This window comes from Mustelus asterias, chromosome 2 (assembly GCF_964213995.1).
Source record: "Mustelus asterias chromosome 2, sMusAst1.hap1.1, whole genome shotgun sequence".
NCBI classification, from domain to species: Eukaryota; Metazoa; Chordata; class Chondrichthyes; order Carcharhiniformes; family Triakidae; genus Mustelus; species Mustelus asterias.
In genome coordinates, this window is record NC_135802.1 from 57030130 (window position 1) to 57057438 (window position 27309).

At 41.7% G+C, this 27309-nt stretch overlaps 1 protein-coding gene across 2 annotated transcripts in view; it reads right to left on the reverse strand.

The window, feature by feature from the left end:
- The window catches only part of ctnnal1 (catenin (cadherin-associated protein), alpha-like 1), a 333318-nt gene that overhangs the window by 123847 nt on the left and 182162 nt on the right, over positions 1 to 27309 (reverse strand). For both annotated transcript variants that reach the window (XM_078235777.1, XM_078235766.1), the window contains exon 3: positions 24663 to 24850. In XM_078235777.1, coding sequence (XP_078091903.1) covers positions 24663 to 24850 — 188 coding nt within the window. The remainder of the gene's footprint in view (positions 1 to 24662; positions 24851 to 27309) is intronic.

Below are 27309 nucleotides of genomic sequence, written 5' to 3' on the forward strand. Positions count from 1 at the left end.
TGACGTCACATTTGCTGCTTTCCAATCTGCGCGAACCACCCCAGAGTCCAGCGAATTTTGGTAAATTACCACTAGTGCATTTGCTATTTCTCCCGCCATCTCTTTTAGTACCCTGGGATGCATTCCATCAGGGCCAGAAGACTTGTCTACCTTCAGTCCCATTAGCTTGCCCAACACTACCTCTTTGGTGATTATGATAGTTTCTAGGTCCTCACCTGTCATAGCCTTTTTGTCATCAATTTTTGGCATGTTATTTGTGTCTTCCACTGTGAAGACCGACACAAAATACCTGTTCAATGCCTCAGCCATTTTCTCATTTCCAGTTATTACATCCCCCTTCTCATCCTCTAAAGGACCAATGTTTACTTTAGCCACTCTTTTTCGTTTTATATATTTGTAGAAACGTTTGCTCTGTTTTTATATTCTGAGCTAGTTTACTCTCATAATCTATCTTACTTTTCTTTATAGCTTTTTTCGTAGCTTTCTGCTGACCTTTAAAGATTTCCCAATCCTCTAGGTTCCCACTAATCTTTGCCACTTTGTATGCATTTTCTTTCAATTTGATACCCTCCTTTATTTCCTTAGATATCCATGGCTGATTATCTCTTTTTCTACAGTCCTTCCTTATCACTGGTATATACTTTTGCTGAGCACTGTGAAAGATCGCTTTGAAAGTCCTCCACTGTTCCTCAATTGTCCCACCATAAAGTTTTTGCTCCCGGTCTACCTTAGCCAACTCCTCCCTCATCCCTTTGTAGTCTCCTTTGTTTAAGCACAAGACACTGGTATTGGATTTTACCTTCTCATGTTCCATCTGTATTTTAAATTCAACCATACTGTGATCGCTTCTTCCGAGGATCTCTAACTGCAAGATTATTAATTATTCCTGTATCATTATACAGGACCAGATCTAGGATAGCTTGCTCCCTTGTCAGTTCCCTTACATACTGTTCAAGGGAGCTATCGCGGATACATTCCATGAACTCCTCCTCAAGGCTGCCTTGACTAACCTTGTTTGACCAATTGATATGTAGATTAAAATCCCCCATGATAATTGCTGTACCATTTTTACATGCATCAGTTATTTCTGTGTTTATTTCTCACCCCACCATGATGTTATTATTTGGCGCCTATAGACTACACCTATCAGTTACATTTTCTCCTTACTATTTCTAATTTCCACCCAAATGGATTCAACCTTTTTTTCCAGAGAACCTACATCATCTCTCACTACCGCCCTGATGTCATCCTTAAATATCACAGCTACACCATCTCCCTTACCTTCCTGTTGGTCTCTCCGAACAGTCTGATATCCCTGGATATTTAACTCCCAGTCGTGACCATCCTACAACCATGTTTCTGTAATGGCCACCAAGCCATACTCGTTTGCAATGATTTGTGCTGTCAACTCATTTACCTTGTTTCGAATGCTACGAGCAATCAGATAAAGTGCCCTTCTGCTAGTTTATGTACCTTCTTTTTGAATTCTAACACTTCCATTAATAACATCTCCTGAGTTCTCCTTTTTAACATTTTTCCTGATTTTTGATGTAGTTGGAATCTTCGCCCCACATTTTGTCCGCGGAAGCGTGGAGAATGGAGTAGAGTACCTACAGGGAGGACGATGTGAAGAAATATAGTCTTGATATTGGGAGAGTCAGTGGGTTTATAGTGGAGGTTGGTCAGTAGCGACTAGTCCCAGAGATGGTGGGAGGAATTGACGATGAACCATGTGAAGGCAAAGCATGGAAATTGGAAGCAAAGTTGATGAAATTTTCCAGTTCAGGATGAGAATGGAAAACAACACTGATACAGCCTTCAATGCACTGGGAAAAATAATGAGGGAGGCAGCCAAAAAATACTGAAAGAGTGAATATTCACTATACCCCATAAAAAGGCAGGCATAGCTAGAAACCATAACAACACCCTTTATTTGGAACAAGCGACTACAATTAAAGGAGAAGTTATTCAATAAGAGAAAACATTCAGCTAGGCAAAGGAGAGTGGTCATGGATGGGGACAGGTTTGGCCTCGATTGAAGGAAAAAGCAGAGGGCTCTTGGGTGAAACCCTATCTCAAAGCTTCCTGGCCTACTATTCAATTTCAGGCTTCCCCTCATTGAACACCAAGAAAAAAAATTGCTTTTCTTCCTTACAGGTGCCAAAGATTACAAGCTTCAATAAACCTTGGATCCAAGCACACTTCCAGAATTGCCTTCCCCTTCGTTTTGTCTGACCCCATTTATCTCCGTCTTTGCCATGTTCTAAAGATGGAAGCAAAGGTCCAGTGTGTAGAGAAACCTCCTGGCCAAAGGAATGTTCAGGAAGATAAAAGTGGCTGTGATGACAGAAGAGTTCAGTGTGATGCCGGGAATAGGGGATGAAGCTGAGGTCTATGCTAAGAACTGATCATTTGGGTTCAGGTCGAGGAAGAAGATGGGACAGCTTTAAATCGAGGAAAAACTGAGGATTGTTCACTTCTTTCTTGAATAGAGGTCTGACCAGTTCACATCCATCACCACTCTCCACCCCCTGGCAAGTTGCTCTTACATTGAACAAGTTTGCCTATAACCCTTCCACTCCCTCCAAATAAAAGCTGTCCAACTTTTAGTGGAATATGCGGAACATTGGCTCTGATATGTCATTGGCTCTGACATATGGCTCTGATCTTCAGGTCGTCGTTGGCCTCTGGTATAGTACCAGAAGATTGGAGGTTAGCGAATGTTGTCCCATTGTTTAAGAAGGGGAACAGAGACTTCCCCGGGAATTATAGACCGGTGAGTCTCACTTCTGTTGTCGGCAAGATGTTGGAAAAAATTATAAGGGATAGGATTTATAGTTATTTGGAGAGTAATGAATTGATAGGTGATAGTCAGCATGGTTTTGTGGCAGGTAGGTCGTGCCTTACTAACCTTATTGAGTTTTTTGAGAAAGTGACCAAGGAGGTGGATGGGGGCAAGGCAGTGGACGTGGTATATATGGATTTTAGTAAGGCGTTTGATAAGGTTCACCATGGTAGGCTTCTGCAGAAAATGCAGATGTATGGGATTGGGGGTGATCTAGGAAATTGGATCAGGAATTGGCTAGCGGATAGGAAACAGAGGGTGGTGGTTGATAGTAAATATTCATCATGGAGTGCGGTTACAAGTGGTGTACCTCAGGGATCTGTTTTGGGGCCACTGCTGTTTGTAATATTTATTAATGATCTGGATGAGGGTATAGTTGGGTGGATTAGCAAATTTGCTGATGACACCAAAGTCGGTGGTGTGGTAGACAGTGAGGAAGGGTGTCGTAGTTTGCAGGAAGACTTAGACAGGTTGCAAAGTTGGGCCGAGAGGTGGCGGATGGAGTTTAATGCGGAGAAGTGTGAGGTAATTCACTTTGGTAGGAATAACAGATGTGTTGAGTATAGGGCTAACGGGAGGACTTTGAATAGTGTGGAGGAGCAGAGGGATCTAGGTGTATGTGTGCATAGATCCCTGAAAGTTGGGAATCAAGTAGATAAGGTTGTTAAGAAGGCATATGGTGTCTTGGCGTTTATTGGTAGGGGGATTGAATTTAGGAGTCGTAGCGTTATGTTGCAACTGTACACAACTCTGGTGCGGCCGCACTTGGAGTACTGTGTGCAGTTCTGGTCCCCACATTACAGGAAGGATGTGGAGGCTTTGGAGAGGGTGCAGAGGAGGTTTACCAGGATGTTGCCTGGTATGGAGGGGAGATCCTATGAGGAGAGGCTGAGGGATTTGGGATTGTTTTCGCTGGAAAGGCGGCGGCTAAGAGGGGATCTTATTGAAACATATAAGATGATTAGAGGTTTAGATAGGGTGGATAGTGATAGCCTTTTTCCTCTGATGGAGAAATCCAGCACGAGGGGGCATGGCTTTAAATTGAGGGGGGGTAGTTATAGAACCGATGTCAGGGGTAGGTTCTTTACCCAGAGGGTGGTGAGGGATTGGAATGCCCTGCCAGCATCAGTAGTAAATGCGCCTAGTTTGGGGGCGTTTAAGAGATCCGTAGATAGGTTCATGGACGAAAAGAAATTGGTTTAGGTTGGAGGGTCACAGTTTTTTTTTTTTTTAACTGGTCGGTGCAACATCGTGGGCCGAAGGGCCTGTTCTGCGCTGTAATGTTCTATGTTCTATGTTCTATTCTGACGATAGATCAGGAACCCAAAATATTTCTTTCTCCACAGAAGAAACCTGACCTGCTGAATATTTCCAGCACTTTGTTCCAACATTAGTATTTTGCCTTTGTAATGGTGACATTGAGCACTTTCTCAAAAGTGATTTCAAGACAATGGAGTAAAGAAGGCATCTGAGGGCTATCAAGAGTCAAGAAAACCTGATTAGCCACATCTACCACAATGCCAAGCATCACTTCTGCAGTAGCTTGCAGACCTGACTGGCACTGGTCATGGGCATCTGTCTGTTCAGAATTGGGGCCAATGGAAATATACTGCTGATTTGCCTGCTGGGAGGATACAGGAAGCATAGGGTTGAAGTCAGATGTCACCGGAAGCATTCCACACATAAATGAATCATAGAATCCCTACTGTGCAGAAAGAGGCCATTCGGCCCATTGTGTCTGCACCAACAACAATCCCTCCCAGGCCTTATTCCCGTAACCTCACGTATTTACCCTGACACTAAGGGGCAATTTAGCATGGTCAATTAACCTAACCTGTACATCTTTGGAGTGTGGGAGCACCCAGAGGAAACCCACGCGGAGAGAACGTGCAAACTCCACACACAGGGACCCGAGGCCGGAATTGAACCCAGGCTGAGAGGCAGCAGTGCTAACCACTGGGCCACAGTGCTGCCCTACTGTGCCACAGTGCCACTGAAAATGGTGCAATGCTGACCTCTGTGGATGGTGATACGAAGTGGTGCACTGAATGACCTTTCTCACAACTAATTTCATGTAGCATCACCTCCATTTCAGCTGCACAGATCGGTGGTCAAGTGTTGGATGCTTCATTACTTGTCCTGTATCCTTAGTCCATTGCATCTTCATCCTTGAAAAAGGCCATCCATAGAATCCCTACACTGCAGAAAGAAGTCATTTGGCCCCTTGAATCTGAACCAAGTCTCCGAAAGAGCATCTGACCCAGGCCCACTCCTCCTGCCCTTTCCCTGAAACCCTGCATATTTACCATGGTCTATCCATCTAACCTATACATGCTTGCACTATGGGAGAAAACCAGAGCACCTAGACGAAACCCACTACAGACTTGAGGAGAACATACAATCTCCACACAAACAAACAGTCACCCAAGGCTGGAATCGAACCCAGGTCCCTGGCGCTATGGGGCAGCAGCAGTGCTAAACGCTATGCTGACCCGGGTTGCAATGCCTTTTTAGGCACAGCAAACACACAATGTCACCTTGTTTCGACATTCCTCTTTAATTGCTCCTGTCATTTAATTTTCTCTTCCACTCAATTTCCCGCTCCCAGCACTCCTGTGCTTCCTACATCCATCTAAATCTGCAACTAAATCTATCTGAAGAACTGACCTCAAAAGCATTTGATGTGAAAAAAAAAGCCCACTTCCAATCTAAAGCATACCTGTTCTGGCATAAACAAAAGCAAGGACAAATAATTTTGGTTGGTGCAGCTCAATGAGGAACCAGTAGGATTATACTATTCATTTTTTTAAAAATTTCAGTCAGACAGTGAACACTTGTATTAATGTGGTAACAAATTGTGAGGAATTACTAAGTGACAGCTTGAAGGGACTGAATAAATATAGATGCACAAGCAGTCACTCGGGCTCCCTGATTATTCTGTCATTCTTAGACAATTATTATTTCAGCTCCCTAGAATCGCCACCCAAAGTAACTCGAGCTAATTTATCCCAAACGTACAAAGCTGCAATAGCACCCAGTGTGGTTTAAACATGCTTGGTTTGGGAAAATAAGTAGACAAAAGAATTTTAATAAATCACAACTCTCTAGTGATTTTTGAACCACTGTTTTGTCATGTAAATCTTAATCAGAAAGGAAAAAGACAAGGAGGGATATAGAAGCAAAAATACAATCAATGTGAATGAAATTATTAGTATAATGGTTCAGTTCTAATGAACACACTCTTAACACAAGTCCTGTGAGCATTAAAGAATATGTGAATTCAAGCTCAACTAGACAAGTTAACTCATTTCATTCATGTTCTTAAGAGAAAATTCTGATTTACAAGTAAATGATGTAAATGTTCATTTTAATTGGAAATGTCTATGAATATGTTCCTATTCTTACAATTAATTAAACTACAGGCTTACACAATGTACCATTTTTCCAGTTTTAAATAATCTGACTGAATTCTGTAAGCTGAAACAAACAGTTATCAAAAAGATTTTTTTAAATATCAGAATAATGCTTCTAGACCAGTTTTCTGAATCCAATATCGGGTACCGTAATTTATCAACCAGCCCACCCTCAACAATGTTAAATTGGTTTCGCTTTTTGGATAGGTTGTGGATCAGAATGATATTTCCCCATCATTAACCCACAAAATCAGAGAATTGTTACAGAACAGAAGGCGGCCATTTGGGTCACAAGTCCATGCCAGCTCACCGAATGAGTAATTTACCTCATGCCACTCCTCTGCCTTCACCACATAACCCTACACATTCTTCCTTTTCAGATAATACTCTAATTCCCCATTGAATGCTTTGATTGAACCAACCTCCACCACACTGTCAGACAGTGCATTTTCAATCTTAACCACTTGCTGCCCATCTCCATTGCTTCTTTTTCCAGTTAACTTAAGTCCGTGCCCTATTGTTCTCAATCCTTCCACCAATAGGAACGGTTTCTCCCTATCTACTCTCCTCCTGAGTTTGAATAACAAATCAAATCTCTTCTCAGCCTTCTTTCCTCTAATGAAAACTGTTCTAATATTTCCAATCTATCCACGGAACTGAAATTCCTCGTCCCTGGAGCTATTCTCGTGAATAGTGATTCCCCAAAGTCCATCTATAAGGCACAAGTCAGGAGAGTGATGGAATACTCCCCACTTGCTTAGATGGGTGTAGCTCCAACAACACTCAACAAACTTGACATCATCCAGGACAAAGCAGCCCGTTTGATTGGCACATCCACAAATTCACTCCCTCCATAACCAACGCTCAGTAGCGGCAGTGTGTACCATCTACAAGATGCACTGCACAAATTCACCATAGATCCTTAGACAGCACCTTCCAAACCCACGACCACTTCCATCTGGAAGGACAAGGCCAGCAGATACACAGTAACACCACCACCTGCAAGTTCCCCTCCAAGCCACTCACCGTCCTGGCTTGGAAATATATCGCCACTCCTTCACACTCGCTGGGTCAAAATCCTGGAATTCCCTCCCTAATGACAGTGTGGGTCAACCCACAGCACATGGACTGCAGCAATTCAGGAAGGCAGCTCACCATCACCTCCTCAAGGGCAACTAGGGATGGGCAACTAGGGATGGTCAGTCAGTGACGCCCATGTCCCACGAATGAATAAAACATATTTCTGCACTCTCTAATACATCATACATCACATTGTTCCTAAAGCATGGCACTCAGAACTGCATGCAGTACACCAGTTGAAGCCAAACCAGTGTTTTATACAAGGTTAACTTATCTTCTTGCTTTTCTACACGATGCCCTGATTAAAAAGCCTAGGATGCAGTATGCTTTATTAAACACCCTCTCAAAGTGCTCTGCCACCTTCAATGACTTATGCACATTTACACGCAGGCCCCTGCATCCTTTTTAGAATTGTACCCTATATTTTATATTGTCTCTCTACGTTCAAACTAATAAGAGGGCAAATATGACATTTGCATAGTGGACCAAACAGAACTGCACTAAACTATGATATTCTCAGTACATTGCAGTACTTTATTACTATGATTTCTGTTTATGATTGCAGTACATACCTTTTTAACAATTTTGTAAATCAGCATTAGTGTTATGTATAGTTACAAGATTCATTGTACTCTGGTTATAAGAGGGACCAAATGATCTTATTTTGTATGATCAAAACGATAGTTTTTGTCATAAATGCATGCAAAACAATTAAACTTGACAAACTGCCTTGCTAAATTGAGTGTCAAGTTGTGTGTCATGGCATAAATATTAACACAAGTATTTTCTGGGCTTCTTTTAAAGATTATTAAATATGGACTTGTGCAGCATTTTAATCAATTTAATCCACAAACAATGATTATGAAGCACGAGTCAACTTAGACTACAGATACAAAGTTAACTAAACAGTAAGCAAGAACAACTTGTATTTTTTGGGAGAATCTTTTATGGTCATTAGATTGATCTCTGGAACTAAAAACTACAATTCATTTTGAAAGTATCCATTCACCACAATTGTTAAAATTGCAAGTGGACATCACATCACCATTTTTCTTAGAACCTGCACTCTCTAAACAATGCAATCTCTGATATATTAGTGGAAAAGTTAATCCATTGTCCTAAATCTTCTAACTTGAGAGGGTGGAGGGAAGCAAGAAATGTGGCACACCTGTTGTCTAACTGAAGTACATGATATAAACTAAGTTTCTAACTGAAGTACATGATATAAATCATGTGAAGGCTGCACTATTAGTGAATAAAGAAATTGATGGCAATCAGATGGACTGCATAAGCATTGAAGTCCAATGAACTGAAATATGGAGTAACCTGACTCGAACCACTAGCACTGGAAAAAAGATGAACATACCCAGATTGTCATAAAAGATCAATTGGTTTGTCAGTCCAAAATGTGACTCTAATTTCAAACTAATACTGTGGATCCTTATTGTCCTCTGATACGTCTTAGAAGCCCTGGGAACTTTGGATAGAAGTGTTTAACACTGAGAAAGGGTTTGATTGGACAGAAAGAGAAACTGTTTCCACTTGCAGGTGAGTCCAGAACACGGAGCCATAAATATTTTAGGAGCATTTTTTAAAAAAATAAGACCATTGTCAGTTAGAGCATTAGCTGAAGCAGATAATGATGCACTCAAAAAAGATTAAATGCATATATGAAGGGAATAGAGGAATATGGAAATTAGGTGGGGAAATGCTGACGTGGAACATAAACGTTAGGACAGATTAGCTTCTTTCTGTGCTGTAAATTCTATGTAATTCCATGAAACCTAATTCGCCAAGTGCACGAAAGGTAGCTATGGTATTCAGGCAGTCACTGGTCACGTTATCTGACTGCCTTCATGGTTTGGAGGAAACTTTCAAGTTCTTTTCCTACCTGTAATTTTCATATGGATATGGAGGTACAATTTTGTTCAGTGAATTAAATACAGAAGAACACATTTTTGAAGAACACCTTGTCAGGTAAACAATCGTGATATAAACACTGTGCTTTATTGGTGATAATTCATAGTTGAATACTATATGTTATAATGGTCTCAAACTTGCTTTTGTTGTTTGGTTCGGGGTTAAGACGAGGAGGAAGGAAATTCCAAATTAACTTCTAAACTCATGGTATGTGACTCATCTTTAGAAAATTAGGTGGGTGGGCACAAAAAACAGGAGCTTTGGCTGAGTTATTTTATAGGTCATGTACAGAGGCAGACTCTTAGAGTGACAAATGTAATCCAAAATGTGGTGTGATAAGAGGAAAATCTAAGCCGGTTACACCTGTATTTGAGCATTGCTTCATTTTAAAAAAGGGAAGGGAAGCATTACCTGGATGATCATGTTTAATAATTAGGATAGGAGAATTCTCCTCCCCCTTCTACTGAGATACTATGTCTGCCACTATAATTTACTCATTTTAACAAACAGATGACTGTTTAATGCTTAATTAGTGACTCACCACCAAGACAAAAGTATGCACCATTTTAAAACAGGAGGATTCTGTCAATAGCCAATTAGCTTCAATCATGACAGGGGAGCAGTGAATCAGAGTAGCTGCAGTAATGAGCAGTTCACACTGCTCAAGCAGCTAAACAGGAAATTAAATAGTTTAAATCTTAATTAGTTCAGCAATCCAGCTGTTTACTGCACAAATCCAGAGAACAATATCTTAATGTCAAAACATCATGCAGGCGATGATAGAACACATAACGGAGAGTCCCTTTCAGCATCTGCATCACAACGGTGAATAGGTGGGAGGTGATGTTAACTCTGCGTCCACAAATTCCTAATCTGGGAAACAGTGAGCAAGAAACTCTGATCTTAAAAGGCAGTAAGTATTCAATTGTAAAAACAGAAAGCAATGTAAAAGTTTAAGGCAGATCAATGCAATTGCCAGCTGTGATTATGAGAGAACTGTTACTCTCGGTGTGAAATCGAAAACCAATGAGGAACATCGCAAACGTAACAAAACAAGTGGCAGATGGAACTCAATCTCACCAAGTGTGAGGTGATACTTCTTGTTAAAAGAAAATCAGTAATTACACTCAGACTGGAAGTAGATTTGTGGCTGTGTCATAAGAACATAAGAAATAGGAGCAGGAGTAGGCCATCTAGCCCCTCGAGCCTGCCCCGCCATTCAATAAGATCATGGCTGATCTGAAGTGGATCAGTTCCACTTACCCGCCTGATCCCCAGAACCCCTAATTCCCTTACCGATCAGGAATCCATCTATCCATGATTTAAACATATTCAACGAGGTAGCCTCCACCACTTCAGTGGGCAGAGAATTCCAGAGATTCACCACCCTCTGAGAGAAGAAGTTCCTCCTCAACTCTGTCCTAAACTGACCCCCCTTTATTTTGAGGCTGTGCCCTCTAATTCTAGTTTCCTTTCTAAGTGGAAAGAATCTCTCCACCTCTACCCTATCCAGCCCCTTCATTATCTTATAGGTCTCTATAAGATCCCCCCTCAGCCTTCTAAATTCCAATGAGTACAAACCCAATCTGCTCAGTCTCTCCTCATAATCAACACCCCTCATCTCTGGTATCAACCTGGTGAACCTTCTCTGCACTCCCTCCAAGGCCAGTATATCCTTCCGTAAATAAGGGGACCAATACTGCACACAGTATTCCAGCTGCGGCCTCACCAATGCCCTGTACAGATGCAGCAAGACATCTCTGCTTTTATATTCTATCCCCCTTGCGATATAGGCCAACATCCCATTTGCCTTCTTGATCATCTGTTGCACCTGCAGACTGGGTTTTTGCGTCTCATGCACAAGGATGGGATTTTGGGCACAGGTTGACAGGACTTGAAGTGACAGCAACCCTCAGGTTGGTGGCCTGGAGAGGTGGGCAAGTATTCGAGGGATATGGAAACCGGGGCGGTAAATTTGTTGCGAAATATTTGTTTGCATGGAGGATGAATGTCACAGCACTGGCTGAATCAAATTGCTTCCATCACTATAAAATATGAGGAGCAATTTTATTTCTCTATTAACAGGAATGGAGAGCTTGGGGTGCAGGGCAGGGAGTTAAACAATCAATAATTATAACATTGCTGGTTTTGGCTGAAGATGCTAGACTCCTGATATTGGGTGCCCATTGTGGTCACTTCACCAGCTACTGTCAGGAAACCAGAAACTAAGCAAGATACTTTTTCTCTGAAAACTTATTTTGGGAGCCCAGAGGACTCCCCCAAGCCGCATAGGATTTTCTGAGTCTCTACTGCCTGGGAATAATAAGGCTTCCCCCTCACTTCTCCCCACCTGGACTTGCTGCGGAGAGCTTTATTCCGATGTTCACCCTTCCCAACCAGCGGGTTGCTTCTTTTTGCCGACAGCAGCACACAGGTGACATTCCAATTCAGACTCTGCTCCCATATGGAATTGCCATCCATCCCCATTGGCTATCCACCAGGCGTTAATATCAGCCCGGTGCAGTTTCAGGAAGTGTCAATCGAGAAGCACATTTTAAACAGGTCACATTTTGTGAAGAAATTGTTATGCAAAATGGCATATAATTTAAGCTCATGAAACCAGCCAATCAAAAGCTGCATTTTTCTGAATGGAGTCTCAGTATTAATTGTAGTAATTAGTGCTTTTATTTCATGAACACTGCAAAATAAATATTGGACATCAGAACCACCCTGTGCTAAAATCTGTGCTTTAGTGTTTGCTCTACTTCCAGATTTACCCCTAAAATTAGCACCAAGGTCAAATCTTAACCACACTTGGGAAAAATCTGAATTTACGCTACCTCATGACTGAACATCACATTCTTGACTATTAATGTGTTGCACTGGTGACTGCAGTGAGTGGCGATTTATCATTTTTGTTATTCACTTCAGGAAGACATAAGTAGACTAGCAAAATGGACAGGCATAGCAGATGTAACTTTATACAGATAAGTGTGAAGTTATGTGATATTTTGAGGGAGTTATAGGAACAGGTGGAACTGGGCGCACATTTTCATAAGTAGTTTAAGCTGACAGAGCGAGTTGACATGGCAGTTAAGAAAGTGCATCAGGAATCTGGCTTCATAAATAGGGGGCACTGAATTCTCAGATTTCTCCATCACCATCATTGGGCATAACCTGTCCACCAGAAGGTACAGCACAGTGATATCAAGCTAGGAAGTAATGGAAGCTCTGACGAAGGGTCATCCAGATTTGAAATGTTAGCTCCATTGTCTCTCCACAGATGCTGTCAGACCTGCTGAGATTTTCTGCTTTTGTTTCAGATTCCAGCATCCACAGTAATTTGCTTTTATATATAGTTACTGGTGGTTCCAGGAGAACTCAGCATTGATTCCAGAAGCCATGAACGCTCATTTTTTCAAGTCAAAATGGAGAAGTAATCTCCACTTGCACACACATTGGATGTGAATACAAAACAAGGAAGCCACTGGTTAGGTCTCAGCTGAGGGTATGTACAGTTCTGGATGCCACAATTCAAAAAGAATGTCAAGATCTTGGAGAGGATGCTGGGGCGGTTTTACAGGGTGATGCCATGGATGAGAGATTTTAGTTATATGGAGAGATTAGAAAAACTTAAATTGTTCTCCTTAGAGCAGGAGTTAAATAGTGAGGTGTTTTTAAAATCATGAGAAGTTTGATATGGCACGTAGGAAGAAACCATTTCCTTTGGCTGGTGGGGTCTATAACCAGAGATTATTGATTAATTGATAGTAAGAGAAAAATAACAGTAGTTATGATATGGAAAGCAGAACTTGAAAGGGTGGTGAGAAGGAGATTTCATGGGAACTTTCAAAAGGCATTGAATGTATTCAAGAGGGGGCTAGATATAGCACTTGAGGCAAATGCGATGAAAGGTTATCGGGAGAAAGCAGGATTAAGCTATTGAGTTGGATGATCAGCCATGATCGTAATGAATGGCGGAGCAGGCTCGAAGGGCCAAATGGCCTCCTCCTGCTCTCCTATGTTTCTATGAAATCATAAGAATCTCTACAGACATCCACATCCCACAAATGAATTTTAAAAAACTACTACTACTGGTTTTAGAGAAATTGAACTCGCAAAATGTTTCCTGGCTGTTTTCTGAACAACCTGTAAGAACTGCTCCAAACTTGGAACAATTAGGCAGAGTCTTGGTGGCACAAATTCCACCATTAGTACATGAATTTCTGTTTGCATCTCGCACCAGTTTTCCGATCCTCATTTACAAACACAGGCCCCCTGCACAACTAAAAGTCGGTGGTTTTCAATTTGGCAACTGTCAACTCCAACTCCAATTTTTGTTTCCCCTTGCTTCATCTTACACACAAAAAGCAGGTGAAATAATGTTGAATTTCTCTCCTGATAGTGTGTTTGGTTTCAAGTCTGCAGTAGTTAGAAGGACATGCTTCAGGGTAGGAATTTAGCCTTTACATAGCCATATCTTTTTAATCTTTCTCTCTGTGTAATAGAATAAGCACTGAAAATACAACTTGTCTTTTCATTTAGTTGCGGACTGTAAAATGTTGGAAGGAATCAGCCCACGGGGCTTTCAGCTCTTATCAGCAGGACCATGCAACTCGAAGAGTTTGTTATTTTGTTCTGCCAGCCAAGAAGCTTACTGTTAAAATAAATCCAGAAAAATTCAACAAATTTTCAAACTCGGCACACTAGTGCAAATCAAAAATGTTTTAATCCCCCGATCATTTACAACATCTGCAACATCACAGAGCAGTGACAAATTCTTCTCCATCACACATCTGTCCTAAATTGGTGATTATTATGGAAAATTTTCATTTTCACATGGGAAGGGAGAAACAAAATAGCCCAATTAATAATGGCAGTCAATTTCCAGTAAGTGTTTTGGACAGATTCTAGAACAACATGCTTTAATGCTGACAGGAAACAGATCATATTAGACTTAGCGATAAGTAATGAACCAGAATTAGTTATCAAGCTGGCAAAATGGAATATTTTGCAAATCATGACCATAAAAGGCTAGAGTTCAGATCAGATTTGGGACAGAGAAGGGAGATATACTCAAGTCAAGGTTTTAAAATTGGGGGTGTACAAGGTGGTGGGTGGGTTGTGGGGGGGGGGGGGGTGTTAATTGGTAAAACTAAAGACAGACAGTAAGAATGGTATGATACAAAACCAGTACATACCACTAAAAGGAAAAACTTCCACTTGTGCAGTTAAGTAACCATGGTTAACAGTGAGCTCGGAGATAATGGACCAGGTTTCAAAGTCACGAAGACTCCAGGGACATTTTTTAAAATAAATCAGGCTGGACCCAAATTCCTAAGACCTACCCCACTTTTGACAAATCCCATTTCTTCTGGGTGGGGTGTAATTCACACAGGGGGGAAATTAACTCAGCAAGGCCATTTAAACTTAATGCTGAATTCAAACAGACCCCATTTTGCCAGTTGAAAAGGCCTTAACCCACAGTGCTTGTGTTACAAATTAGAGTAAATCCAAATTCACTAGAAGGACAGATAAAGTCTCTTTGACTGTCATGATCAGAATTTTAAAAAACCCATGACTTAAACTAGATTAAAAAATGGCTGAAGCTGTTAGCGATTGATAAGAACAAATCTCTCTAGTGGACTGTGTTGACTGACAGGCCAGCTGATGTAGCATCTGTTTGAGAAGTTTCAATAAAGTTCTACGTTGATATTTCCCTAATGACTATTCATTCTGAATACTGGGCCAAGTTTCAAATACTACAATTATCTCAGCAGCAGGTCCTGAGTTCACAATTGGATTGACAGTTTAAAATGGCTCTTAAAGTATTAGGGGTACAAAGAAAGGTTGGTTTTTTTGGTGAGAGATTAACCACTTGAGGTGTTTTAATAGCTTTCATGTTTTCCTGAATGCAAGTTTCATTTTTTGCCCACTCAAGTCTGTATAACAAGAGTTGTATTATATTTTTAGAAGTTTATTTTATTTCACTTCCACATGATCCCTGAGATCTGCCCCTGGTGGAGCCTGGTGCCAGGATTTACCATTTGCGGCAAGTGTGTTTGGTGATGCAACTGGAAAGTATCACAAGGCAGCCCCTAGATGCATTTCTCGGTGGCATAAATGGAAGATGAGACTGTCCCCTGCCAAGTCAGTGGCAGGCCATGTTTCACGTTGTTCAATGTTGGGGATTTTTTTTATAAAGGTAGTGCTTGGAACACCCAGCATTATAGTTTTTTGGGAATGGAACATTAAGCTTCATTGTCTAAGCAATATCAGGGTAGGCTAATGCCTGCACTTGTGCTGAAAGCATAGGATGCAAGTGGCTGAAGCTGCCACCACTCTGTCATGTGGTGCGGGGGGGATTTAGGTGGAGCTTTTGTCAGGCATCAATTGAACCGAACACTGGGCATCCATTCATTAGCTAGAACTGTCAGGGAGCTTCCCATCACTTGGAGTATTAGCTCTGTGCAGTGTATCCTTCAAATAGAGCACCTGGATTACTGAAGCTCTAAGGTCATGGCAGGGAGATGAATCAGAGGCACATTAAACCATTGCCTGCTCATTTTTCAAACTATGCCACACAATATGGCAGAAAACCCACCATGGGCGTCAGCAGGTTCAATGCCATGTTGTCCACCTGGCTTCGGATATTGCCGATTTCTGGAATTATTCAGCGGTGAGTGGTTATGGAGTTGTCATAGAGGATGAAGGGCTATGGGGGTAGATGGGAACACGAGTTGGCAATGGGGTATAAGGGGCCATGGAGGATAGATGGTGGAGATGAGAGTTGAGGACAAGAAGGTCTAAAATCTTCTAAAACTGGAACAAAGTCTCAGAGAACGAAGGCATGCTTCTAACCAGCCCACCTTGGCACTCGGCTGTCCCCGTGGTCACCTACTCTCTGGTTCTGGGCTCGGTGGACCAGAGTCTGTCCTGCATCTTTCTTCACAATCACTGCCCAGAGCAAAAAGAAACTCCTGATTCAGGCCACCTTTTACTCAGGCAGGTTCAGCGAGTTGGCAAATTTCCTGACTCCAGCTACCTTCCTCGGTAGCTAAAATCTGACCTAATATCAAAACTAAAAGACAAAGCTTACACAAAGGCATGGAAAAGTGGAAGTATTGCAGATTGGGAGAACTGTAAACAGCAACAAAAGGACGCAAAGTAATGAGGTGCAAAGTAATATGAAAAAATGCAAAAATGTTAAAGGTACAAGCATTTTTAAAATATATGAAGAGAAATAGTGGTAAGGAGGGTTGTGAATACCTTAAAGGTGGATGCAAGTGAAATTATAATCAGTACTAATGCTTTGCACTCATTTTTATAGTGGAGAAATACAACAAAATACCAGTAATACAAGGAAACATACAAATATATGAATGAGGAGTGGGGCACTTACCCCTGGAGCCTGCTCCACCATTTAATAAGATCATGGCTGATCTGATTGTAACAAAAGAACTTAAGAACATAAGAACTAGGAGCAGGAGTAGGCCATCTGGCCCCTCGAGCCTGCTCCGCCATTCAATAAGATCATGGCTGATCTTTTTGTGGACTCAGCTCCACTTACCCGCCTGCTCACCATAACCCTTAATTCCTTTACTGTTCAAAAATTTATTTATCCTTGCCTTAAAAACATTCAATGAGGTAGCCTCAACTGCTTCACTGGGCAGGGAATTCCACAGATTCACAACCATTTGTGTGAAGAAGTTCCTTCTCAACTCAGTCCTAAATCTGCTTCCTCTTATTTTGAGGCTATGCTCCCTAGCTCTAAGTTCACCTGCCAGTGGAAACAACTTCCCTGCTTCTATCTTATCTATTCCCTTCATAATCTTATATGTTTCTATAAGATCTCCCCTCATTCTTCTGAATTCCAATGAGTATAGCTCCAGTCTACTCAGTCTCTCCTCATAAGCCAACCCTCTCAACTCCGGAATCAACCTAGTGAATCTCCTCTGTACTCCCTCCAGTGCCAGTATATCCTTTCTCAAGTAAGGAGACCAAAACAGTACACAGTACTCCAGGTGTGGCCTCACCAGCACCTCATACAGCTGCAACATAACCTCGCTGTTTTTAAACTCCATCCCACTAGCAATGAGGGACAAAATTCCATTTGTTGCATTAATTACCTGCTGCATCTGCGAACCAACTCCTTGTGTTTCTTGTACAAGGGACACCCAGGTCCCCCTGCACAGCAGCATGCTGTAATTTTTTACCATTTAAATAATAGTCCATTTTACTGTTATTCCTACCAAAATGGATGACCTCACATTTACCAACATTGTACTTCATCTGCCAGACCCTCGCCCATTCACTTAGACCATCAACTCAACATTCCACCTACTCCCAATAACCTTTGACCTCCTTCCTTTTCAAGAATCTATCGACCTTAAAAATATTCAAAGAAATCTACGTTAAGAAATTCGCCCCCTCTAAACCCTTTATACCATAACTATCCCAATTAATGTTGGGGAAGTTGAAATCCCCTAATATAATTTCTCTATTATAATGTTTTACACACCTCAGTGAATTGTCTGCATATCGCTCCTCTATTGCCCGCTGACTGGGGCCTATAATACACTCCCACCAATGTGATTGCCCCCTTTACATTCCTAAGCTCTATCCACAAGCCTCATTTGAAGACCCTTCCAAGATATCGTCCCTCCTTACTGCAGGAACGGACTCCTTAATTAATAATGCAACAACACCTCTCTTTTAGTCTCCCCTGTTTCACCTCAAGATCCTATAACCCAGAATGTTGAGTTGCCAGCCCTGCCCCTCCCACAACTACATCTCTTGTGATGGCAAACAATGTCACAATTTCATGCGTCAATCCATGCCCATAACTCATCAGTTTTACCTATAATATCCCTGGCATTGAAGTAGAGGCCATCCAACCTTGTCTTACTCCCTTGTAACTGGCTGAACTTGCTCTTGTCTTGGTTCCTTTGCTATAGTATGACGTGTCCCTATTGTACTAACACTGTGTCCCCGCTCCCTGCCAGGCATTCTTTAAGTCAGAAGTATAAGCCTACTCTCTGATTTAGCAGATACTTGGTCAGTTGACCTCTCTTAGATTCCAGTAACTTTCATAAGCCTAGATGTCTGTTAAACTGATGGGTCTGTAGTTATTTGGTGTCTCTCTCTTTCCCTTCTTAAATAATGGACTACCAGTTGCAATTTTCCAATCTAAATGATGTGGAGATGCCAGCATTGGACTGGGGTGGGCACCATAAGAAGTCTCTCAACACCAGGTTAAAGTCCAACAGGTTTATTTGCAATCACAAGCTTTCAGAGCACTGATCCTTTTTCAGATGAGTGGCTATTCACCAGAGGAAGGAGCAGCGCTCCAAAAGCTCATGATTCCAAATAAACCTGTTGGACTTTAACTTGGTGTTGCGAGACTTCTTGCTGTTCCAATCTAAAGGCAAAGTTTTGCAACCGAGAGAGTTTGGCAAAATCATGACAAATCTTTCTGCAACTTCCACATTTATTTCTTTTAATGAGGGATGGCAGAGACTTTTTGCATCTTAAGTCCCATTATAATCAACCAGCCCAGAGAACCCACGATGTCTTGGAATATTCAGGAATAGTTAAGAAAGGAAAGTGAGGCTTTTAGCAGGTACAAAGAGGTCATAGTGGAGTATAGGCAGTGCAGGAGGGATCTTAAGAAAGCAAGAGATATTTGATAGCCGAGATATTTGAATCATCGATCGTCACGGGTGAGGTGCCTGAAGATTGGAGAGTGGCAAATGTTGTGCCTTTGTTTTAAAAAGGGCTGCAAGGAAAAGCCTGGGAACTACAGGCCAGTGAGCCTCACATCTGTGGTGGGTAAGTTGTTGGAAGGTATTTTGAGAGACAAGATCTACAGGCATTTAGAGACGCAAGGACTGATTAGGGACAGTCAACATGGCTTTGTGAGTGGAAAATCATGTCTCACAAATTTGATTGAGTTTTTTGAAGGGGTAATCAAGAAGGTAGATGAGGGCAGTGCAATTGATGTTGTCTACATGGACTTTAGCAAGGCCTTTGACAAGGTACCGCATGGTAGGTTGTTGCATAAGGTTAAATCTCACGGGATCCAGGGTGAGGTATCTAAATGGATACAAAATTGGCTTCTTGACAGAAGCCAGAGGGTGGTTGTAGAGAGTTGTTTCTCAAACTGGAGACCTATGACCAGCGGTGTGCCTCAGGGATCAGTGTTGGGTCCACTGTTATTTGTCATTTATATTAATGATTTGGATGAGAATATAGGAGGCACGGTTAGTAAGTTTGCAGATGACACCAAGATTGGTGGCATAGTGGACAGTGAAGAGCATTATCTTCGATTGCAACGGGATCTTGATCAATTGGGCCAGTGGGCTGACGAATGGCAGATGGAGTTTAATTTTGACAAATGCGAGGTGATGCATTTTGGTAGATTAAACCAGGGCAGGATTTACTCAGTTAATGGTAGGGCATTGGGGAGAGTTACAGAACAAAGAGATCTAGGGGTAGATGTTCATCGTCCTTGAAAGCAGAGTCATAGGTGGACAAGGTGGTGAAGGCGGCATTTGGCATGCTTGGTTTCATCGGTCAGAACATTGAATACAGGAATTGGGATGTCTTGTTGAAGTTGTACAAGACATTGGTAAGGCCACATTTGGAATACTGTGTGCAGTTCTGGTCACCCTATTATAGAAAGGATATTACTAAACTAGAAAGAGTGCAGAAAAGATTTACCAGGATGCTCCCGGGACTTGATGGATTGAGTTATAAGGAGAGGTTGGATAGACTGGGACTTTTTTCTCTGGAGCATATGAGGCTGAGGGGTGATCTTATTGAGGTCTATAAAATAATGAGTGGCACAGATCAGCTAGAAGTCAATATCTTTTCCCAAAAGTAGGGGAGTCTAAAACGAGAGGGCATAGGTTTAAGGTGAGAGGGGAGAGATACAAAAGTATCCAGAGGGGCAATTTTTTTCATGCAGAGGGGAGTGTGTTTGAATCAAGCTGCCAGAGGTAGTCGTAGAGGCGGGTACAATGTCGTCTTTTAAAAAGCATTTGGTTAGTTACATGGGTACGATGGGTATAGAGGGATATGGGCCAAATGCGGGCAATTGGGATTAGCTTAGGGGTTTAAAAAAAAAAGGGCGTCATGGACAAGGTGGGCTGAAGGGCCTGTTTCCATGCTGTTAACCTCTATAACTCAATTAGGAGAGCACAGAGGATGCAAGAAAAAGCACTGGCAGGTAAATTAGGGAGAATTCAAGATATCCTACAAATATATTGAGGGGAAGAGGATAACCAGGGAAAGAGAAGATCCCCTTTCGGGATGGAGCCAGAGGATATTGGGAGGGTGTTAAAAGAATACTTCACATCTGTCTTTACTCAGGAGGAGGACATAGATACAGAATTCAGGGGAAGGGACTGAGGTTCTTGACAGGTTTGACACGGGGGTGAGGAGGCATTAGGGGTTCTGGTGGGCTTAAAAGTGGACAGATCCCCTGGTCTGGATGAGTTGTGCCCCAGGCTGCTGTAGGAGGCAAGGGAGGATATCATAGGAGCTCTGACACAATTTTTAATTACGTTCTGGCCACAGAGGAGGTGCCAGAGGATTGGAGGACAGCGAATGTGGTTCCACTTTTCAAATAGGGTGGTAGAGATAAAGTAGGGAATTATAGACAACGAGTCTCATCAGTGGTAGGGAAACTATTGGAGAAAGTTCTGAAGGAGAGCTTCTATTTCCACTTGGAGAGGCAAAGTTGGATCAGGGATAGTTAACATGGCTTTATCAGAGGGAAGCCATCCCTACTGAATTTGACTGGATTTTTTGAGGAGTTGGCCAGATATGTCGATGAAGGTAGTCAATTGATGCAGTTTATGTGGATTTCAGCAAAGCCTTTGACAAAGTCCCACACATGGGAGATAAAAAAGTAAACACAGGAACCAGGGTAACTTAGCAAGTTGGATCCAAAACTGCCTTTGTGGTAGGAGACAGAGGGTGATGGTAGAAGGCTGTTTGTGTGACTGGACGTCAGTGTCCAATGGTATACCACAGGGATCAGCATTAGTTCCCTTATTGTTTGTGATATATATATATTTATATAAACAATATAGATGAGAATGGGGATGGGTGGGAAAGAGAGATAAGCAAGTTTGCAGATGACACAAAGATTGGCAGGGTAGTTAATAGTGAGGGAGAGGGTCTGAGGTTGCAGGAAGATAGTTGTCTACATGGACTTCAGTAAGGCCTTTGACAAGGTCCCTCATGGCAGACTGGTGCAGAAGGTGAAGTCGCATGGGATCAGAGGTGAGCTGGCAAGGTGGATACAGATCCGGCTCGGCCATAGAAGACAGAGGATAGCAGTGGAAGGGTGTGTTTCTGACTGGAGGGCTGTGACAAGTGGCATTCCTCAGGGATCAGTGCAGTATATATATATAGATTTGGAGGAAAATGTAACTGGTTTGATTAATAAGTTTGCGGATAGCGATGAGGACCATCAGAGGATGCAGCAGGACATAGATCGGATGGAGACTTGGGTGGAGAGATGGCAGATGGAGTTTAATCCAGACAAATGTGAGATAATACATTTTGGAAGGTCTAATGCAGATAGGAAATATACATTAAATGGCAGAACCCTTAGCAGAATTGATAGGCAGAGGAATCTGGGTGTACAGGTATACAGGTCACTGAAAATGGCAACGCACGTAGAGAAGGTAGTCAAGAAGGCATACGGCATGCTTGCCTTCATCGGCTGGGGCACTGAGTTTAAAAATTGGCAAGTCATGTTGCAGCTTACTCGAACCTTAGTTAGGCCACACCTGGAATTTAGTGTTCCATTCTGGTCGCCCACACTACGAGAAGAATGTGGAGGCTTTGGAGAGGGTACAGAAAAGATTTATCAAGTTGCTGCCTGGTATGGAGGGCGTTAGCTATGAGGAGGGGTTGGAGAAACTTGATTTGTTTCACTGGAACGATGGAGGTTGAGGAGCGACCGGTAGAAGTCTACAAGATTATGAAGGGCATGGACAGAGTGGATAGTCAGAAGCTTTTTCCCAATGTGGAAGATTCAATTACTAGGGGGCATTTCTTTAAGGTGCGAAGGGCAAAGTTTAAAAGGAGATGTACGAGGCAAGTTTGTTTTTTACACAGTGGGTGGTAGATGCCTGGAACTCGCTGCTGGGTGAGGTAGTGGAAGCAGATATGATAGTGACTTTTAAGGGACGTCTGGACAAACATATGAATAGGATGGGAATGGAGGGATATGGTCCAGGGAAGGGTGGGGGGTTTTAGTTAAGTCGGGCAGCATGGTCGGTGCAGGGTTGGAGGGCTGAAGGGCCTGAACCTGTGCTGAAATTTTCTTTGTTCTTTATCCAAGGTTGGTCAGATGGGCAGATCAGTGGCAAAAGTGAGAGGTGATGCAACTATGTAACAAGACAAGGGAGTACTGAATTAATAGCAGGACACTAGGGACAGTGGGATCTGTGGGTGCTTATCCACAGATCCCTGAAGGTGGTAGGACAGGTTAATTGGGTGGTTAAGAAGGCATACAAGACACTTTCCTTTATCAGTCGTGGCATAGATTATAAGAGCAGGGAGGTTAAGTTGGTGCTGTACAAAATGTTGGTTCGGTCACCGCTGGAATACTGTGTGCAGTTCTGGTCGCCTCACTATCAGAAAGATGTGATTGCACTGGAGAAAGTGCACCAGGATGTTGCCTGGCATGGAGCATCTGAGCTATGAAGAGAGGCTGGATAGGCTTGAGTTGTTTTCTTTAGAGTAGAGAAGGCTGAGAGGGGACCTGATTGAGGAGTATAAGATTATGAGGGGTATGGACAGGATGGATAGGAAGTGGCTGTTCCCTTAGTTGAAGGGTAAATAATGAAGGGGCATAATTTTAAAGATGAGGGATAGGAGATTCAAAGAGGATTAGAGGAAAAACGTTTTCACCCAGATGGTGGTGGGAGTATGGAATGCTCTGCTGGGAGAATAAGAGAGGTTGAGGGAAACCTCAACCTTTAAAAAGTACGTGGATGAGCACTTGAAATGTCATAACATTCAAGGCCAAATGCTGGAAAGTGGGATCAGTGTAGATTTCATGTAGTTTTGTCTGTGCAGACTTGATGGGCTGAAGGGCCTCTTCTGTACTGTATGACTATGACTGACTGACCTAGTTTATTTTTTTGAGGCAGCTATTAACACATTGGACCGGGATATATCTACAGATACTGGTGGTATGGACAGCCAGATGCCATTTGATCAGGTTCTACAGGAGATTATTTGCAAAAACAAAAGAACCCTGAATTGCAGGTAACCTTGTGTCATTTATCAGAGGGATATGACAAGCAGTATTCCATAGGGTTCCCAAGCAGGATAGGTTCCAGAAATTTAGATTGAATTCCTTGAAAAGGTTGATTCATCTAACTGAGGGATTGTAAAAGGATGATGGGGTATATGGGGAAAAAAACTACTTCCTCATTTGGAGAAATCCAGAACAAGCAATTATAGAATTTTAATTAGAGTTGGACTATTTAGGAGAGAAATCAGGAAGCATTTTTATCCCCACACAAGAACATTAGTGAAACTGGAGAATTATATCCCATGAAAGGCTGTGGATCCTGAGTTAATTGAGATGGATGGATACTTGTTCTGCAATGGTTATTAAGGGGTATGGAGCAAAGTCAAATGCAGTTGTGGTACAGATCTGTAATGATATAACTGAATGGCAGAATGAATTTGAGGTGCTGAATGGTCTGTTTCCATCTGCCAGGTTTACTTTGACTTGCTGACGTTTTCAGTGTTTTGTGAAAAGGTACAAGCAACTGACCCCTCTTGTTCAGTGACTAGCATTCTACATATTTCATCAAACAACTTGTCCATCCAAAAACTGCCACTGAAGACGCAAAACGAGTATTATAACTATCACTTTTTTTAATACATCATTGCCACAATTGTTGAGCTAAGGTCATTTATTAGGGAAAAGCACTGAACTATTAACAGATGTTGAAGTTTGCAAGTTCATAGTTCTGAAATAAATTAGCTTAAATGTCAAATTTCATGTTCTCTGGCAGCTGTATTTCCAAACTCCATATCCATCCATATTTGTGTTATATTGATCTACATTCTAACCATAGAAGAAGTAATTGTTTCTCTTCATTTAACAATAAAATCCATTATATAAGGCTATAATGGTAAAAACCCATTTATCATCTTCAATACCCGACAGGTTATTCTATAAAATGTAATCTGTGGGGATGTAAAGCATAGTTGCTGAATTCTTCCCAAGTTAATACAGGTTCAACGCAATGTTAGTCAGCTGGCTGGTTTTCTTACCTAAAATTTTCTATTTCAGTTTGTTTGTTTCGTACACTATAATGTTCTTTTTTGGCATACATTTCTTGATAATTTAAACAGATACCTACCTTGCTTCTGGAGCTGACGATTTGCTTTATGACTACTCTGTCTGCCAACACCAGTACTTTTGTAACAGAGGACAGTAGTAGCCGTGCCGCTTTTATCATTCCAGTTTTATCTGTGTAAACCGTTGCCCTTGTATCTGATTCTGGTTGGTCAAAGGTGCCCACATCAGTCAACTGTGCAATGCTCTCTCCTGGATAGCAATACAGATCAATAAAACAAAGCATACATTAAACATAGTTAAATGCATTAAGCGTTAGAATATCAAATTCTGAAAACCACCAAAGCGAAATAGATAGGCCTGAATTTTCCAGCCATTCACGCCAGCAGGATTTTCCCATCCCATTGCAATGAATGGAGATGTGGCTTGGCGCCAAAATCTCCAACTTCACTGCAGCAGGAGTGTGGTGTGAACAGCGAGTAAGATCACGCCCATATTTGCTTAATGCAAAAAGACTCAAACTAAAATTCATTATCTTTACAAATTAATGTTACTATAAAGCAAAAAAATTTGTTGGAAAGATAGGGCAATATATTTGTGAGCACTTGGCATTCAGTAGGAAGGAGGTAAATGCAAAGTTACTGTTACAATAAAAATACTAAGCATTTTAAGATTTATGGTTATTTGTCATTACTTTTATCAGAACACAACTTACATCAAAACATTTCCACAGAAGAGAAAATGTAGGCTTCAGTTTATGTCATAAGCATATCTCCAAGAACAAATTTTTAATCGGAATTCTGGTAAATTTATTAATGGATATTTAACTTCCAATGCTATTATTTTTGTGTTGAACAAAGACAATCTGAAACTAAGAGTTTTTGAAAATAATTGTAACTTTTCATACCAGGCAACATCCCACAGATTCTGCACTACACCCTCTCTATTGTGTCCATATCCTCCCCATAGCTTGAAGTCCAAAATTACACACGTTATTCAACTTTATATAGATTATTACAACTTGGCATTTGCATTTTATATCTCTTGGCAGAAAGTACAATTTTCCATTCACCTTTATGGCCCGATACATTTGCGATTATGCTTTTACATGGGATAAATGGCTCAGAAATAGGCCATTTGGCCCAACCAGTCCATGATGTGGAGATGCCGGCGTTGGACTGGGGTAAACACAGTAAGGAGTCTAACAACACCAGGTTAAAGTCCAACAGGCTTATTTGGTAGCAAACGCCACTAGCTTTCGGAGCGCTGCTCCTTCGTCAGGTGAGTGGGAGATCTGCTAACAAACAGCAAACAGGGCATATAAAGACACAAACTCAATTTACAGAATAATGAATAATGATTGGAATGCGAGTCTTTACAGCTAATCAAGTCTTACAGGTACAGACAATGTCTGACTCCTTACTGTGTTGTTTGACTCCTTACTGTGTCCAACCAGTCTACGCCAGCATTAATGTTCTATTCAAGCTCGTAATGAGTTTCCCCCTCCATATATTCCATCATAACAGTCTTTCCTTCTCACACATTTACTTGTCTAGCTTCCCCTTAAATGCACCCATGCTATTCGTTTAACCAATATCCTGTACAACTGAAGCATAACCTCCCTACTTTTCTAATCAATCCCGCTCACAATAAATGACAACATTCTATTAGCTTTCTTAATTACTTGCTGTGCCTGTATACTGGCTTATAATTCACGCACTAGGACACCCCAATCCCTCTGCATCTTAACAGCTGTGCAATCTCTCATTATTTAGCGGCTATGCTTTTTTATTCTTCCTGCAAATTGGACAAAAAACATATTTGCCCACATTGTACTCTATTTGCCATATTGTTGTCACTCACTTAACCCATGTCTCATTATATTCTCCTTACATCCACTTCTCAATTTACTTTCCTACCTCTGTGTCATCAGCATATTTAACAGTCATCCAAGTCATTTATATAAATTGCAAAACGTTGAGACCCCAGTGCTGATCCCTGTGGCACACCATTTGTCACATCCTACCAACCAGAAAAAGACCCATTTATGCCTACCCCAGTTCATTGTTAGCCAGCCAATCGTCAATCCATGCCAATGTTACCCCCTACACCATGACCTTTTATTTTATCCAATAACCTTTGATGTGGCACCTTATCAAATGTCTTCTGGAAATCCAAGTACAGTATATCCACTGGTTCCCCTTCATCCACAGCACGTGACTCCTCAAAGAACTCCAATAAGTTGGTTAAATAGGATTCCCTTTACCAAAACCATGTTTACTCTGCCAGAATGCCCTGCTATAACAATGCTTTCTAACATATTTCCTTTGACAGATGTTAGGCTAAATGGCCTGCAGTTATATGCATCCCTGAAGTGCAGAGGCTGCCAAATTATCAGCTGGAATCTTCCAGACACCCAAGATGCCTGCCCTAGACTGGAGTCTCCTTCAATATACCAATCAACACCGCAAAGCAAAATTCAGTGACGCCTAAGCAGTGTGTGCACTAGTACATCTGCCCTGTTCTTCCAGGACTTAACAATTTGTCCTTAAAAATATAGGAGGCCACCAGAAAAGGTAATTTTTGTCTTTTTATTATATCAGTATGGAGTCAGGAGGAACAGGCCTGGAGTTCCTACCTGGATCCAGTCTAATGGCCCAGAACAGCAAGCTGCATTGGGTTGGTATGCTCCAATGCTATTATGTAAATGA